At 38.8% G+C, this 18111-nt stretch overlaps 1 protein-coding gene across 2 annotated transcripts in view; it reads left to right on the forward strand.

The window, feature by feature from the left end:
• Positions 1 to 18111, forward strand: part of ERO1A (endoplasmic reticulum oxidoreductase 1 alpha) — a 42465-nt gene that overhangs the window by 4772 nt on the left and 19582 nt on the right. For both annotated transcript variants that reach the window (XM_084877753.1, XM_084877754.1), the window contains exons 2-6: positions 3706 to 3825; positions 4627 to 4710; positions 12715 to 12753; positions 15793 to 15869; positions 16012 to 16085. In XM_084877753.1, coding sequence (XP_084733879.1) covers positions 3706 to 3825; positions 4627 to 4710; positions 12715 to 12753; positions 15793 to 15869; positions 16012 to 16085 — 394 coding nt within the window. The remainder of the gene's footprint in view (positions 1 to 3705; positions 3826 to 4626; positions 4711 to 12714; positions 12754 to 15792; positions 15870 to 16011; positions 16086 to 18111) is intronic.

An 18111-nucleotide genomic window follows, 5' to 3' on the forward strand; every position in this document is an offset into this window, starting at 1 on the left:
GGAGTGAAATAGACAAATTCAACACAGTGAAGTGGTGATCGTATAGAAGAGCCCGTGGACTGTCCTGGGAGCACATGGGAGGGGCGGTTAGCACAACAAGGGGTGAGTGGTACCCCAGGGGTGGCTTCTCAAAAGAGGCGATGCTGAGGCTGGAGTGTGGAAGACAGACTTTGCCTTAAAAAGGAGTTCCTCAGGAGGAAACAGGGATTGTTTCAAACTCTTTCTGTCAAGTATTTTATGTGTTGGTTTCTTTTTGTGACTTAATGTCTCCATCCGGCATCTGTCCCTTTGGCCTTTGTAGTCTTCGTGCCAGTTATTCTTTGTATAATATTTTGTATCCTGCCCTGACATTCACGGGCGAGTTCAGGATGACGTGCAGGAGGGCTGATGACACAATGAGTACACGATACAAGAAATGTGAATTTCGAAGGCTTTGGGGGGCCAGGTGGAAACCTCTCTTAGGAAGAGGCTCACGAAGTCTGAAGTCCAGATCCTGCCCCCTTCATTCACATTGAATACACATTTTCCCTTTAGCAATGCATGCAGGCAGGTCAAAGGTAAAGTTTGGTAAGCAATGTAAGGATTATCAGGTCAGGAAATCACCTGGAGCCATTGCAATCATAGCAGGAGCAATCTTGTGTTTATTCCAGCTGGAATCAACATCCATTCGCCTTCCTACGTCTCTTTTGCACTTTTATGCAAATGCTTGTTATGCTTTGGCCGCCAGCATATCCAACGGGAGGAATAGTACCTATTTCATGCCCTTTAGAAGTTCTGCTTTTAAGAATCAAAAGAAAAAGGTGTGAAAAATCAAATCACCTAGGTTAGCAGCACTTTGGTTTTGTTGATACCCAGAATTAGGACTCTGAGGTTTTTGTATACCCAGAGAGCTTTTAGGGCATATTTGCATATGAATTGAAAATAGTTATCACAGTGACAAATATGTAGATCAGATTTCTAGAAACTGAATTTTAGTCTAAAATAAATAAGACTAGGCAAGGTAAAAAAAAATCTTAACTCTTGAATATTGCTGTCAAGAAGTGAAAATTTTTCATTCAAATTCATAACTTCTCTTAATAATCTATGGTGTTTATAGCATGATTGGATGCCATGGTACATTCATCAATAATGAGAAGTTGGGCCTTTTTAATGGCTTTAGAAACTTCACTCTTTTTTTAAAAAAAAATATATATTTTATTGATTTTTTACAGAGAGGAAGGGAGAGAGATAGAGAGTTAGAAACATCGATGAGAGAGTCATCGATCAGCTGCCTCTTTGCACACCCCCTACTGGGGATATGCCCGCAACCAAGGCACATACCCTTGACCGGAATCGAACCCGGGACCTTTCAATCCCTAAGCCGATGCTCTATCCATTGAGCCAAACCGGTTTCGGCTAGAAACTTCACTCTTTATTCGAGTCTAGAAATTGAAGTTTCACTTAATGGAATTGGTAATTTATATTGGGAATGAGAGGTTCTTTCACCGAGAAGTAAATTTGCAGCAATTCCTGTAGATGCTGTGCGTAAAACAGCACCACCACAACTTCTACTATCATGTATTAAAACGTTATAAAGATCTGTTTTTTCACTACCACCAGGACCATCCAAGAAAAAGCATTTGGGGTGTACAGTTTGATCTTTGATGGCTGAAGTTATAGTCTGAAAGGCTGCCAACTGTTCATTGTTCAGAGAATTGATCAAAACCTCTGCCTGTTGTAGCTTGAACAATTCATCACATGTGTTTGTATTCGTTAATAAAGGAGAGTCCGGAAGTTTGAAATCCGAACATTTCATTCCACGCAATATGAATACTTCTTGAATTTTGTTAAGGCCATGCATTTCACAGTTCACACAGGCACCTTCTCTTTGGTGTACTTTCCAACAAAAATCTTCAATAAAATGAGATTTATTCTCATCCCATAATTTGTCTATATCAGAAGGACATCCAAATATGCATATATATGCAAAAAAATTTGCCTTACTTGTTTGGGCATATTAAGGATGACCACATCATCAGTCGTATCTTTCCAGATAGTGTCCTCAATTAATAATCCCCAATGTTTAGCAGCTTCACGAAAAGTATCATTAATTATACCTCCTACAGTTCGCAGATCAGCAAACCTTACCTCACCGTTTACATGCAGAAGTAAAAGTCTAAGGTAATAAATATCATTCTGGTTCTCTAAGCTCACAGTGAATGCCTGCCTTTTAGCATTTTCTCCACGAAGAATTATTAAACACATAATTTTGTGGAATCTCCCATTACTAATAATTATGCATGTCAAAATCTTCTTGGCGCCAATGAGAGCTTTATATGTATTGCACATGTGCGAGTCAAAGTTTATTTTTAAATTGCCAGTGTGTGTCACATGTACCGGCCGGTTGGTTGATCAGATGGTCAGACAGATGGACGGTAGGTCACTTAGCCTTTTCCTATATAATAAAAATGTAGTGTGCAAATTGTCCCCTTGACCAGGAGTTCATCTGAGAGTTCGACCCGGGGACGGGGCTGGCTGGGGGAAGGGAGGGAGCACTCGGCCAGCAGCTGGCAGCCACTAGGGACACTACCAGTGCACAAATTTTGCATGCTGGGCTTCTAGTATATATATAATATATAAGATTACTGTTTGTCTCACAAGTTCATTATCACTTCACCCATCTTGTCTCTAAACTACACATCCTGTGGGAAACTAACATAAGGGAACAAGAGAAAACAGAATTATAAGGACATAGAGTCCCAGAAAAGCCACGGGTGCCAGAGCAGCTGGGCTTCAGGAAAGACGGCAGAAGTGGGGGAATCCCGCGGAGTCCAGGGAGCCTATGTTTTCTATCTCCTCTCTCTGGTTCTTTGTGCATGTTCTAAAATCTTCCCTTTCCCTGCTAATTGGTCATGTGCTCCTCAGTTCACATGATGGACTATGGTCTGAGTTACCTGCTTACTGTCTAGGGAGAGACATCATGGTCTCAGTTCCTGGAGAAGGGACAGTGATCTGGTTTGGGTCAGATGTGCCTTTTGTATCTGTCTTTGTGTCACCCACCCCTGGCCAGGCCTGGCGGGCAGGGCTACTGGGTGGCTGTAGGAGACCAAACCTTTGGGGGTAGATGTGTCATTATCGTTAGGTCCATGCTGACAGGAGGCAAGCCATTCACGCTGTGAGAGTGTAAGAAATTTTATTGCGTTCTCTCACAGTGGGCTGAGACCAGGGTGTTGGTGTCAGCCCCAGGGGGTGGTGAGGTTCTCTTATATAGGGTAGACGTATGCAACAGAGGGTCAGGATGTGGGTGCATGAGTTGGTCAAGGGGAGGGGAGGGCGCAAGTGGGTCGGGGGAGGCAAGGGAGGAGAGTGCACAGGTCGGCCAGGCGGAGAGGACTTCTTCTTATCTTGCTTCTGCAGGCACCGACTGGCCTGCCCCACGCTATGGGCAAAGGCTTACGACAATAAGGAGAGATTAGGAGTAGTTCATCCTAACAGTTATGAGCTCAGTACACCCTACAAAAAGTATCCACAGTATCCCTCTAGGTCCATAGTAAGAGCAGTCGCCTTACTAGATTATTGTTCTACCCTATCTCAGAAAATTACGGGGAGGAGGGAGGATAAAGGTTGGTTGAGTAGAGCACTTTCCTCACTTTCAACGAGGTGAGGAAAAAGAACTCTGTTGCCTCTAAGACATTTTGGTTTAATATTTCATTTTCTTTGTAACAGGTCAGCGGTTACTTGGATGATTGTACCTGTGATGTTGAAACCATTGATAAATTTAATAACTACAGGCTTTTCCCAAGACTACAAAAACTTCTTGAAAGTGACTACTTTAGATATTACAAGGTATTTTAATTTTTAATTTTGTATAAGCATACTTAAAGTTTTAATAGATAATTACATTTTCTTAGGCATTGCTAGGCTTCAAAATTGTGGCTAGTGCCTGAAAATGATTGAGGACATATTAGGAAAATTCAGTTCACAAGAGTGAACAACGTGGTTCTGAGACTACCCATAGTATACTTTTAATTCCAATAACTGAGTTTTACACGAGTTGGAAACTAATAGGATAAACTGAAGTAAAAAAAGAAACTATTATGTGTATTGTAATAAAAGACGTGAGTTCATAATTTTCTAAAACATCAGGTTTATTCCAATTACTTAATATAAGTAAATTAAATATCTCTGAGAAGCATAGCTATATTTTAACCTATATTATTTTAACAAGTCACTCGTCATATTTTATCTTGAGATATTTACTGGAAGAGTTTAGAAAACCTGATCATTGGATTATGTAGCTATAGTCTAAGTTGACAGTTGTCTAATGATTCTGCCATGTTAACTGCTACTTGCTTTGACAGAATGTGAGTTGAGTAGCGGTGATCCGAGCTACTTTGGCTCCTGGTTGCCATCTGCTCAGGGTTTGTTTAGTCACAGTCCATATCTTTCTAAGTCTACCAATTTACTTACAACAGCTACATATTTATGTCCACATTGGAACTTGACACCTGCTCAGTGAAAGAAACAGAATAATTGCAGCCAATAACACAATCAGGTTATAGCACCACAACTCAACATGTGTTAATTCTAAACTTCTTCTGTTTTTAAGAGGTTGTTTTTAAATGTTTTCTATTGTTATTTTACAAGGTAAACCTGAAGAGGCCCTGTCCTTTCTGGAAAGACATCAGCCAGTGTGGAAGAAGAGACTGTGCCGTCAAGCCTTGTGAATCTGTAAGAACCGTGTCTATATTTAAGAACTGTTATCATCCCTTTTCAAATAATTACAGCTATTTAAAAGGGGACAATATAACTAAAATGATATTTTAATCCTTAGGCTAAATATAATGTGTGATATGTACATATTTAAAAACCTAAACGTACAAATTGCTGGGACCGGACCGGTTTGGCTCAGTGGATAGAGCGTCGGTCTGCGGACTGAAAGGTCCCGGGTTCGATTCCGGTCAAGGGCATGTACCTTGGTTGCAGGCACATCCCTAGTAGGGGGTGTGCAAGAGGCAACTGATCGATGATTCTCTCTCATCGATGTTTCTAACTCTCTATCCCTCTCTCTTCCTCTCTGTGAAAAATCAATAAAATATATTAAAAAAAAAAAAAAAACCTAAATGTACAAATATAAAACACTTTGAATTATACTGCTGTTATAATAATAGAATTAAAATTTTGTGGTTAATGTAATCCTTCTACTTATTAGTGAGATGAATACAAACGGTTCCCAGTTTAATCGGTGGTTCAGCCTATGGCTTTCTGACTTTAGGGTGGTGTGAAAGCTGATTCAATAGGAGCTGTGATTTGAGTTTTGACCTTTTGCTGGGCTGCTTTATTTGGTATGACAGTCTCTCGTGATGCTGGGCAGGGGCAGAAAGATGCTTTTGCCCAACCATAGGCGAATGTACGTGTTCTGAGCACATTGAAGGTAGGCCAGGCTCAGCTATGAGGTTACGTGAATGAAATTCATCGGACTTACTGTGTTTTCAGCTTACGATGGGTTTATTGGGGCATAACCCATTATAAGTCAAGGAGCATCTGTAGTTTTTTGGCTTGATATTTGTTTTTCTTCTTACGTCTTTCCTGAACAAAGTTATGTTTGTGGTATAATAAAATGAAATCAATCAAGGTATAAACAAAATCCCTCTCCTTTTTTGCGGGTGTATTCTTTTCCTTGCGTTTCCTTGGTTAGGCAGGAGTTGGAGAAAATACCTGGTTTTATGTAGGATTTCTCAGAGCATGATCGTTTGCAGTGTTCTACTCTGAAAGCAGAGAATTTTATGCTTTTCAATGAAGCTCTTTTTTTCCCCTTTAAAAGTATATAGTTTTGTCCAACCAGTGTGGCTCATCGGTTGAGTGTCAATCTATGAAACAGAAAATCACGGTTTGATTCTCTGTCAGGGCATGTGCCTGGGTTGTGGGCTCCATTCCCAGTGTGGGGTGTGCAGGAGGCAGCCGGTCAATGATTCTCTCTCATCATTGATGTTTCTATTGCTCGCTCCCTTCTTCTCTCTGAAATCAATGAGAACATATTTTAAAAAGGAATAAAAGTTTATATTTTTACTTTTTCATCATGTTAGAATATACATAAACATAATTTTACTATTTTAATCATTTTTAAGTGTATAGTTCAGTGGTAGGCAAACTCATTAGTCAACAGAGTGGCAAACCTGGCTTGCCAGCTGCATGTGGCTCCTGAGCCGCAGTTTGCCGACCACTGGTATAGTTCATTGACATTAAGTACTACATTGTTGTGCAACCATCACCATCTCCCAACCCCAGAGCTTTTTCGTCTTCCCAAACTAAAATGCCATGCTCATTAAACAATACTCTCTATGCCCGACCCCTCTAGCCCCCAGCAATCACTATTCCACTCTCTTTCTCCATGAATTTGACTATTCTAGGACCCTTGTATATATGGAATCATTACAATATTTGTACTTTTGTGTCTGGTTCATTTCACTTAGCATATGTTTTCAAGGTTTATCTGCATTGCAGCATATGTTTCATTCATTTTTTTTTTTGTTTTGTTTTTTGTTAATCCTCACTGAGGTTATTTTTCCCATTGCTTTTTTTTTTTTTTTTTTAAAGTGTTTAGTCAAAACTGGTTTGGCTCAATGGATAGAGCGTTGGCCTGTGGACTGAAAGGTCCCAGGTTCGATTCTGGTCAAGGGCATGTACCTTGGTTGCAGGCATATTCCCAATAGGAGCTGTGCAGGAGGCAGCTGATCGATGTTTCTCTCTCATCGATGTTTCTAACTCTCTATCTCTCTCTCTTCAAAAATCAATACAATATATATTTTTTAAAAATCCTAAAAAAAAAAGAGAGTGTTTATGGGGTGGGGGTGGGGGGGAGAGAAAGGGGAGAGAGAGAGAGAGAGAGAGAGAGAGAGAGAGAGAGAGAGAGAGAGGTGACAGAGACATGACTATTGACTGATTGTTTCCCACACATACCCAGACTGAGAATTGAACCCATGACCTTTCAGTGTGCAGGCCGATGCTGTAACCACTTAGCAACACCAGCCAGGGTAGATTTTATTCCTTTTTAAGTATGAATTGGATTCCCCTGTGTATGTATATGACATTTTGTTTACCCATTCACCTGTTGATCGACTTTTGGATTGTTTTTACCTTTTATTTTATTTTATTTTTTAAAAATATATTTCATTGATTTTTCACAGAGAGGAAGTAAGAGGGATAGAGAGTTAGAAACATCGATGAGAGAGAATCATCGATCAGCTGCCTCTTGCACACCCCCTACTGGGGATGTGCCCGCAACCAAGGTACATGCTCTTGACCGGAATCAAACCTGGGACCTTTCAGTCCGCAGGCCAATGCTCTATCCACTGAGCCAAACCAGTCCCGGCTGTTTCTACCTTTTAGTTAGTGTGAATAATACTGCTATGGGCGTGGATGTACAAATGTCTGCTTGAGTCTCCATTGCTGGATCATTTAGTATTGCTGGATCTGTGTTTCATATTTTGAGGCACACCATGCTGTCTTCCACTGTGGCTGTACCATTCTACATTCCCACCAGCAATGCACAGGGGTTTCAGTTTCTCCACATTCTCCCTAACACATGCTTTTTCCTGTTTTTTGTTTTTATAATAGCCATCCTAGTGGGTGTGAGGTACTAGTATAGTTTTTAAAAATATATATATTTTTATTGATTTCAGAGAGGAAGGGAGAAAAAGAGAGAGACAGAAATAGCAATGATGAGGGAGAATCATTGAATGGCTGCTTCCTGCACGCCTCCTACTGGGGGTAAAGCCGCAACCCAGGCATGTGCTCTTTAACAAAAAAAAAAAAAAAAAAAAAAAAAAAAAAAAAAAATATATATATATATATATATATATATATATATATATATATATATATATATATCCGAAACCGGTTTGGCTCAGTGGTAGAGCATCGGTCTGTGGACTGAAAGGTCCCAGGTTCGATTCCGGTCAAGGGCATGTACATTGGTTGCAGGCACTTTCCCTGTAGGGGGTGTGCAAAAGGCAGCTGGTTGATGTTTCTCTCTCATTGACGTTTCTAGCTCTCTATCTCTCTCCCTTCCTCTCTGTAAAAAAATCAATAAAATATATTAAAAAGAAAAGAGTGACTACTATAAATAACATTTTAAAATATATATATATATATATTATTGATTTTTTACAGAGAGGAAGAGAGAGGGATAGAGAATTAGAAACAGGGATGAGAGAGAATCATCGATCAGCTGCCTCTTGCATACCGCCCACTGCGGATGTGCCCACAACCAAGATATATGCCCTTGACCAGAATCGAACCCGGGACCTTTCAGTCCACAGGCTGATGCTCTATCCACTGAGCCAGACCGGTTTCAGTGGCATGTGCTCTTGACTGGAATCAAACCCAGGACCCTTTAGCCCATAGGCCAACACTCTATCCACTGAGCCAAACCAGCTAGGGCAGTACTAGTGTAGTTTTGAGCAGTTAATTTTTATGCTTATAAATATTGCCATATCAACCTATCTAGTATGTAGAATTAAGGTAAACATAAAATTATTTACTGGTATTTTACCACTAGATGAATGAGAAGCATGTTTTTAGTTATATTACTCCTCATAGGAATAGCTTTTGAAAATTCAAGGATTAACTTATGAAACACCTTGTGTTACTATGATTAAAGCATGATTTTATCATTAAAGTCATATTAGTAATTTAAATGTTTCTTTTTACTTCATAAGTTTAGAATTTATATTTAGTAATATAAAAAAAATGTTGAGCCTTTAGCCAGTTTGGCTCAGTGGATAGAGTGTCGGCCTGTGGACTGAAGGGTCCCAGGTTCAATTCCGGTCAAGGGCATGTACCTTGGTTGCGGGCACATCACCAGTAGGAGGTGTGCAGGAGGTAGCTGATTGATGTTTCTCTCTCATTGATGTTTCTAGCTCTCTATCCCTCCCCTTTCCTCTCTGTAAACAAATCAATAAAATATATTTTTTAAAATGTTGGGAAAATTCAAATGGACCAATAACTTATTTATATGACTTATTAAAATACAAAAATATGGCAGATACTTAATAAAGGATTTCATTATACTTGTACATTAAATGGGCTATTATTTTTTTAGGCTGAATTTCCTTATTAAATGGCCTATTATTAACCTTAAAACAAGCAATTAGTTTTACAATTATTACAAATTTGATCTCATCTTGAACTAGCAATTATTTCTGATTATTGTTAATGAAGGATTGAGCTAGAGGACGCCACCTTAAGAAAACCAGAAGGGGCAGGAAACCTGAGAAATACTTAGAATCAGCTAATAGCTTATTGGTTCCCAGATTGACTGACTGAGGATGGGATCTATTTTACTGTAAAATCTAGAGACAACAACCAATTTTAGCATTTAAGAAATGCTAAAAGATAGTGTTTATTACTTGACTTGAACACATACAAATTTTAAGAAAGCATCAGGGGAAAGTTAGCAATTTGTACTGAGAAATTGAGACAGAATCTAGTTATTTCACCTTTTGCAGAATGGGACAGAGTGCCTTTCATGCCAGTAGTCTGTTTTTTTTTTCCTTGAACTTGTTTCATAATGCAGAGTCAGCTTTTACATAATTATATGGTGTTTATCCATCCAAAGATATTATCCTATATAATAAAAGGTTAATATGCAATTTGTCTCTTTGGGAGTTCAACTGACCTGGAGTTTGACTGCTTGCTATGATGTCCACTGACCACCAGGGGGCGGTGTGGAACGAAAGAAGGTCCCAGCTGGCAGCTGGCAGCTGGGAAAAGGAAGGCCCTGATCACCAGCCAGGCCTAGGAACCCTACCTGTGCAAGAATTTTCTGCACCGGGCTTCTAGTTAGATTATAATTATGCATATAGTGTGTGTGTGTGTGTGAGTGTGTGTGTGTGTGTGTGTGTGTGTGTGTGTGTGTGTGTGTATGTGTTTAGTGCCATGATTAAACTTAAGATTTTGAAAAGATAACTGGCAGTGTTGTGGGGAGTGGGGAGGAAGATAAGAAAGGAGATGGAGAAAAAACTGGTAAAGGAATATCGCTTAGCAACTGAATGTAATTTGGTTCAATAGTGAAATATTCTTTGAGGGTCTACTCTGTGCCACAACCTGGACATACAAGATGAGCTTTTACCACGAGGAGCTCTGGTTTAGCAGGGGAGACGAACACTAAGTGACAGTTGCAATGCAAATGTATAGCCCAATAGCAGACGCACTGAACATGTACACCCCGCGGGAGCACACCCCGCGGGAGCACACCCCGCGGGAGCACACCCCGCGGGAGCACACCCCGCGGGAGCACACCCCGCGGGAGCACACCCCGCGGGAGCACACCCCGCGGGAGCAGAGGGGAAGGCAGAGCATAGGGGAGCCGTGAGAAACCCCACTGTGAGTGGCAGTGAGGGATTGAGCCATTCACATTCCCCCAAGGACAAGCTGGGCTCAGTTCCAATGGTTCCTAAGGTAGAGCAGTCTGTCAGAACCAAAGAGTGATTAGAGATCATTTCGAATACTTTGAAACACTTGCTCCAGGCTGAGTAATCAGCTTTCACAGCTAGAATTTATATGGCACATGACTGGTATTTTGACATCTATTCTTCTTTAGTCTGCATCTTTAAAATAAGAACGTTACATTATGAGCACAATGTAGTGATCGCACCTAAAACATCGAACAATTCTTTCTTAACCTAATACACAAGGTTAAATACAGTGAACTCACCCCTTCACATGGTCTGCTGCTGTTTTGTTAACACCTTTTTGGGCTAAACAGGGAACCAACACCAGTTTCCTTTTTCGGTTCATTTTTAGACTAGGTTTAGGTTACATTCTGGAACCCAGGAGGAGATAGAAAAATAATAAAAGTTGAAATTCTCTCCTCGAACGTGGTCTTTAAAATGCATCCCCTCCGATTCACATTCCTGATTCCAGAGAATATTTGAATGTGGCTGGTGGTCTCCCCATCGAGGCTAGACCCTCTCTGTGAGCTGAAACACCGGTTGTTTCCTTTACAGTGAATCAGAACAATGTTCTTTCTCCTCCCTTATTAAGTGGCCCAGGAGAAAAAAAGTGTAACGACAGCCAGTGTTGAGAAATAAGCACTCCTGTGGTGAAAGTCTTTTTGAGATCAATTTGGCAAATGTATCAAAAACATTAAAAAGGTACATATCCGGGACCTAGCAATTCCACTAGGAATTTCACTGACTAAAATAAGCAAATGTTCAAAGATGATTGTAAAGCAGTACTGAATTTTGTAGAGATGTCAATTCTGCTGAAATTGGTCTATAAATTTGTCCTGGTTTATGATATGAAAAAATTAGAAACCATCTAAATACCTGGCCATACAAGAAGAACACATGCTGACCTAGTTCGGAGGCTGAGGGTACATGATGAAGGGCATGTCTCTGTGCGGGTCCTTCCCTTTGAGTGCACCCTAATTCAGGGATGTACTTAGCATTGGGCCTACAATTTACAGACCTCTCCCATATATCTTATTATCTGCACTCACAGCATCACTTTGATGATAGGCAGATAGGTCCTGTAGTTAGTAAGTGGCCAATGCTTGACCAAAAACTGGTTCTATTTTGCTCTGAAAAGAATGAAGCCTTCTTAAACACACACACACACACACACACACACACACACACACACTCACACACACCACGAGCAATTCCAAGACTGGAACAAGAAATATACAAGATGAACTTGGAGCATCTTGTCATAACAGAAATAAAAAAATGCTGTTAAAGATTACTGGGGTAGAGGGGGTGGGTGGGGAGAGATTAACCAGGGAATTTAGATGCATATATGTATAGCCCATGGACACACACAATAGTGTGGTGAAGATCTGGGAGGGGCCAGTGCGGGGTGAAGAGGGTCAATGGGGTGGGGGGGGGAGGGAGAGAGGCCATCTGTGGTACTTTCAACAATAAAGATAAATTAAAAAAAAAAAAGATAACTGGGGTAATATCAAAAGACACAGGTGCAAATATCAAGTAGGCATTAGCGGATCCCTTAGTGTAGGGGTGTCGAACTCAATCAGAGAAGGGGCCAAAATCTAAAATCCAGCCTAAATCGCGGGCCGAATGGTTTACTGAACAGTCATAAACTGACAATGTCATAAACTGACAGCGGAGTGCAGTGATGACAGCGCGGTGCGGGCCACATTGCAAGGCCTGGCGGGCTGGATTTGGCCCGCGGGCCTTGTGTTTGACATATGTGCCTTAGTGGCCAAATGTGGACAATTTGAGCATCAAATGGAATAATAACTGACTATTTTTACATTTCCATGCTGAAATATATATCAGCAATCCATAGGATAATTTGTTGTTGAATTTTTATTTACTTATAGGAAATCATGTTAAAACTGCCTAACTGTTCTCAGTTAAAAAAATGTTAACTTCAATAATTTGTTTCATGCTGAAACCAGTTTGGCTCAATGGTAGAGTGTTGGTCTGCGGACTGAGAGGTCCCAGGTTCGATTCCGGTCAAGGGCATGTACATTGGTTGCGGGCACATCCCCGGTAAGGGGTGTGCAAGAGGCAGCTGGTCGATGTTTCTCTCTCATCAACATTTCTAGCTCTCTATCTCTCTCCCTTCCTCTCTGTAAAAAATCAATAAAATATATTTTAAAAAATAATAATTTTTTTCATGATTTTTTTCTCATAAATCATAGAAATTTAAAATATGTTTTCAGTAGGATAAATGTCATCTAAAAGTATTTTTTATTTTATTTTTCAGGATGAAGTTCCTGATGGAATTAAATCTGCAAGCTACAAGGTATGTATATATTTATTAATGTGTCTAGCATCTTAACAAAGACTCATTTCCCCTACCAGCTGCTACCCCACTTCTCTGCTCCCCTTCACAGCGAAACCCCTTGAGACTTATTTGCACTCAATGACTCCAGTTCTTTTGTTCAACCCTTTGTTATGCAAAGCATGAAAGAAAAATTAGCTGAAACAGATTTGGCTCAGTGGGTCCCAGGTTCGATTCCGGTCCAGGGCATGTACGTTGGTTGCGGGCACATCCCCGGTGGGGGGTGTGCAAGAGGCAGCTGGTTGGTTTCTAGCTCTCTATCTCTCTCCCTTCCTCTCTGTAAAATATCAATAAAAATATATTTAAAAAAAGATAGAAGTGGTAATTGTCAAAATATATAGGTTTTTGCATTTATATGTGCACACTAATAAGGACCACAACATTTTTGAGATGAAACTGATGCTGAAGAAAACACTGTGGCATAGGAGTTCTCTGCTGTCCATCATCAATCAGATTTTGTAACGGTTTGGGCCTTTGAAGAACTATTTTGTAAAACAACCTCAGTGTCCTGTAGTGGCACTGAAAAAAATTTTTCTAATCCTCACCCGAGGATCTGTTTTATTGATTTTTAGAGAGAGGAAGGAAGAGAGAGAGAGAGAGAGAGAGAGAGAGAGAGAGAGAGAGAGAGAGAGAGAGAGAGAAAGAAAGAGAGAGAAACCAGTGCAAAGGAAACATCGATTGGATGCCTCCCAAACATAACCCAACCACCGCGGATGGAACCTGCAACCTAGGTACGTGCCCCGACTAAGAATTGAACCTGCAACCTTCTGGTGCATGGGGTGATGCTCCAACCAAGCACGGCAATACTGAAAACTTTTAAATAAATGAGGCCTCTAAATGGTGATTGCAATTGGCTTAAGTTCAGTGGAAACTCAGTATTCAAAGTATCAATGTATAGAAAAAATAAACAATAAATTTTAGCTTTTGAAAGTTTAGCACAATGCAATCGTTGTAACAAAATTTATAAACAAAGACCTTGAAATTTATTTCTACAAAATGAGGGAGGAATTGAACACACTAAGCGAAGAAAGCTCAAATGCCATACTAGGGTTACTTCTGAAATTTATAATTGTCTTTACTCATGGGAGGGGTCTCCTCTTGATGAAACCCTTGCTTTTAATTGGATGAATTTATATTGTGACCTGAAATGAAATGAATTTAAGGAGGCTTACAATTTTGTACTATCTATATTTGGCAAAACATTTAAAATAATACAAGAAATTAACTTTTTTTGGACAAGTTTTGTCTTAATTTTTTTTTTTTATTGAAGAAATGTAGTTTGGAGGCAAAAGAATAGAACTTGTGAAAGCATTTGGTCTAAAATATTTTCACATTTTTACCAGTAGAGAGGATATTTTCTCAATTAAAAATTATATTAGCTGAAAAGAGTCAATTGAAGGTATTGATAATTTCCATTTGGCAATTATTAATTAATTTTAAGAAAACCATGGGAGCCGAAACCGGTTTGGCTCAGTGGTAGAGCATCGGTCTGCAGACTGAAAGGTCCCAGGTTCGATTCCGATCAAGGGCATGTACCTTGGTTGCGGGTAATCCCCAGTAGGGGGTGTGCAAAAGGCAACTGGTCGATGTTTCTCTCTCATTGACGTTTCTAGCTCTCTATCTCTCTGTAAAAAATCAATAAAATATATTAAAAAAAAAAAAAAAAGAAAACCATGGGAAATTTCATGAATATTTAATATGGACAATTAAAAAAAGGTGCTTTTTTTTTTTTTTAAAGAAAAATGCCAGTGACATCAGTACAAGACAGATGTGACTTAATGAAGCTGATTAAATTATTAAATAGGAACTAAGAATAATTATTTTTAACTTATGTTTTAATTTTCAGATAATTACAATAATAAAGTTAAAAATTTCTGTTTTAATATACATTGGTATATTAATACACATAGGTATTAATACACAAATTTTATTAAATTTTTTATGTGTATTGTTAAGTTATTTTGAAATAATTTCCAACTTATAGTATAAAGACATTTTATATACACTTCATACGGATTCATTAATTTTAATATTTTGCTTTATTTGTTTTAGCAAGCTTTTTCTGTATACATATTCTTGTTATTTTCTGAACCATTTGAGATTTGGTGGAACATATCATATTTCTTTACTCTTTAATTATATATAAAAGAATTTTATTTTGAGAATAGTTTTTGAATTAAGCTATCTTATAGATCAACCAATCTAAGGAAACAAAGTTGTTATTTAGTACATAAATACTTGAAAAAATTATAGCATTTCATTTTATTCTCCAAAGTATTGTAGTCTGGACAGTCGTTTGTACAGTCATCCTAACAATAAGGCTGTAATAGGCACTCAGCTTATGTTTGTTGGCCTCCTGCTTTCAATGTGGCCTTTCAGCTATATGGTGGTGATGACTGGAGTGTTATGAAATCTTATGATCACACTTCCCCTGTGCCACTTACATCTGAGCATAAGTATATATACAAACTGACTTAGACATTGAGAAATGTGATTAAGAACATATTTTAAACACCTAAAGATATCAGAATACTTTTTATAAGACTTGTTGGCTTCAGGGAATTTTTAGAAAGAGTTTAGAGTCAAGATAAACTTTAGACACGCATGATCTAGTTCAGCCAGATTTTTTATGGGAGAGAAAACGGATGCTTACGCCCAGGTCATTAGAAAAGTGGAACATTGTCTCCTGGCTCCTTGCCTGGTGACTTCCTTATCCATCAAAGATTACTTTAGTGAAGATTGTGGTGATGAGTTATCAGCGCTATTATTTCCTTTTGGCGACCACCATAGTATTATGTTCTCCGTCAAAAACAAGGGGCAAAGGCTGCTGCTTCTTCTTCTTCTTCTTTTTTTTTTAGCTTCAGGAGGAATGAGAGGGCTTAATTTTTTTAAAAGTGATGATGCCAGGTATAAAAGAACTTCAAATAACTTTGAAATGCTTTTTTAAAAGTGTAAAAAATGCAGCAAGTTGTGTTCTATTTATTCCCCTTTTCATTTCAGTATTCTGGGGAGGCCAATAATCTCATTGAAGAATGTGAACAGGCGGAACGACTTGGAGCTGTGGATGAGTCTCTGAGGTTTGGCTTTTTATTTTTGGCAGCAGCAGTAGTTTATGTTATCTGTGTGTGTGTGTGTGTGTGTGTGTGTGTGTGTGTGTGCGTGTTTTCCTGTGAAGTGTTAACTTGAAAAAAAGAATAACACTGTTGTCTTTGTTTGAAGTGAGGAAACGCAGAAGGCCGTTCTTCAGTGGACCAAACATGATGATTCCTCAGACAACTTCTGTGAAGCTGATGGTAAGACCTTTCTTACAGTATGCCTTATGTTTAAGATTGTACCCAAGAAAAAAAACAATCCTTTAAAGGTGATTTTTACAAATTCATTTTCTAATGGTTTGGCATTTCCTCAAAAAGTAAACCTAGAGTTACCATATGACTTGACAATTCAACTGCTAAGCGTACACCTAAGAAGACTGAACACAGGGAAACATATCTTTACACCTGTGATTATAGCAGCATTATTCACAATAACCAAGTGGTGGGAAGAGTTTCGATGAATGGATCAATGTACAGTATAAAGAAAGTATAGTGTCTACATACAAGGAAATATTGTTTTTCCATAAAAAGAAATGAAGTTCTGATACATGCTACAGTGTGAATTAACGTTCAGAACATAATGCTAGGTGAAATAAGTGAGACAGAAAAGGACAAGTATTGTGATTCCATTTGTGGGAAATATCTAGATTAAGTAACTTATCACATAGAGACAGAAAGTGGATTAGAGTCTACCAAGGGAAGGGAGGTGGGGAGTTATTGCTTAATGGTTATAGTTTGTTTGGGGTCATAGAAAAGGCCAGAAACAGTGGTGGTAGTTGTACACATTGTGTATGTAATACCACTGAGCTGTACACTTAAACATGTTTAAAATAGTAAGTTTTATGTTATATATATTTTACCACAATAAAAAAATTTAAAAAGGAAACTCGGTTTTTTAAAAAAAATTCACCTCTTGAGTTCCATAGTTCTAGTAATATACATATAATAATAATTATATGTTATATTGTATATAATATAGATTACATCATATACTATATATTATAATTTTAATAATATATACAGGCATTTTGCATAAATAGCTAAAATTTAGGGCATGCAAAAACCTGTTTCTGTTTCACAGATGTCATATTGTTAAATATTTTCCTTAAGGGTGATGGTCCATGTTACTTTTGGAAAGGGAACAATGACCCCTGAGTTGCATCTGCTACATCTACTAGTAAAGCTAAGCCAGAGGGCTGGTGCTGTTAAGATGTAGGAGCCCTAGAAATCATTAGAGCTTTTTGATCAAGATTTATGGATTTGTGTCTTCTTCCTTTTTCTAGTGTCTCCCTTTTCCTAAATTAAATTGTTTAGCCTTTTAACTAGCTAAACAACCTAAAATCAAACTGAATTTTGCTATTTTTCAATGGCTGTTTTAGAGCAAATTAGTAATCTTTTAAACAATTAGTGAAGCCTTAGATGGTGTGGTTCAGTGGTTAGAGTTTTGGCCGGGGCACTGCAGGGTCTTGGGTCCAATTCTCAGTGGTGCTACCTGGGTTACAGGTTAATTCCCGGCCCCAGTCAGGGCGCATTGCAGGATGCAACCAGTCGATGTGAGAGACACATTGATGTTTCTCCTCTCCCCCCTTTTACTCTATGTCTCTCCCTCGCCTCTCTCCTCTCTTCCTCCTGCTCTCCCCTGAGCCTCCCTCCCTTCCATTGTCTAAAAATTAGTGGAGAAAATATCCTCAGGTGAGGATTACAAATAAAATAAAAATTAGTGAAAAGAGTGATACAGATCATTTTAATTACAAGTAAAAGATGAAGCCTGCAACCCCTATCACTCCCCCCCAAAAAAGAGGAAGAAAAATAGAAAGTATTTATTTTTAATTTTGTGGCTTTAAAAAAAAAAAAAAGAAAGAAATACACGCCTTCCTTAATAAAAAACATGACCATATTTTGTCACATTTATATCTATAGCCCTTTATTCTTATTTCCAAATTCTGAAAACGTTGAAAAGTGAATATTCATGTATTTCATGGCAGAGAGGTTTATGTATTTGATCAAAAGTTGCTGCCTCAGTCCCTGCTGGGTAATATTCAATGTATGCTGCATGCACTGCATTTTCTAAACTCTGAGAAGTTGTGAATTGCAAACACATTTGGCTTCGGGGGTGTTGGATGAGTATGGCTTAGGAAAGGAGAAGGATAAATGCTCTCCCAGCCCCCTGTGCCAACTTTTCCACAAGGATTCTTTGGAGTCAGAGTGCTGTGAAATAAACTTACAA

The sequence above is a fragment of the Pipistrellus hanaki genome (assembly GCF_964339955.1).
Source record: "Pipistrellus hanaki genome assembly, chromosome: 1".
Classification (NCBI taxonomy): Eukaryota; Metazoa; Chordata; class Mammalia; order Chiroptera; family Vespertilionidae; genus Pipistrellus; species Pipistrellus hanaki.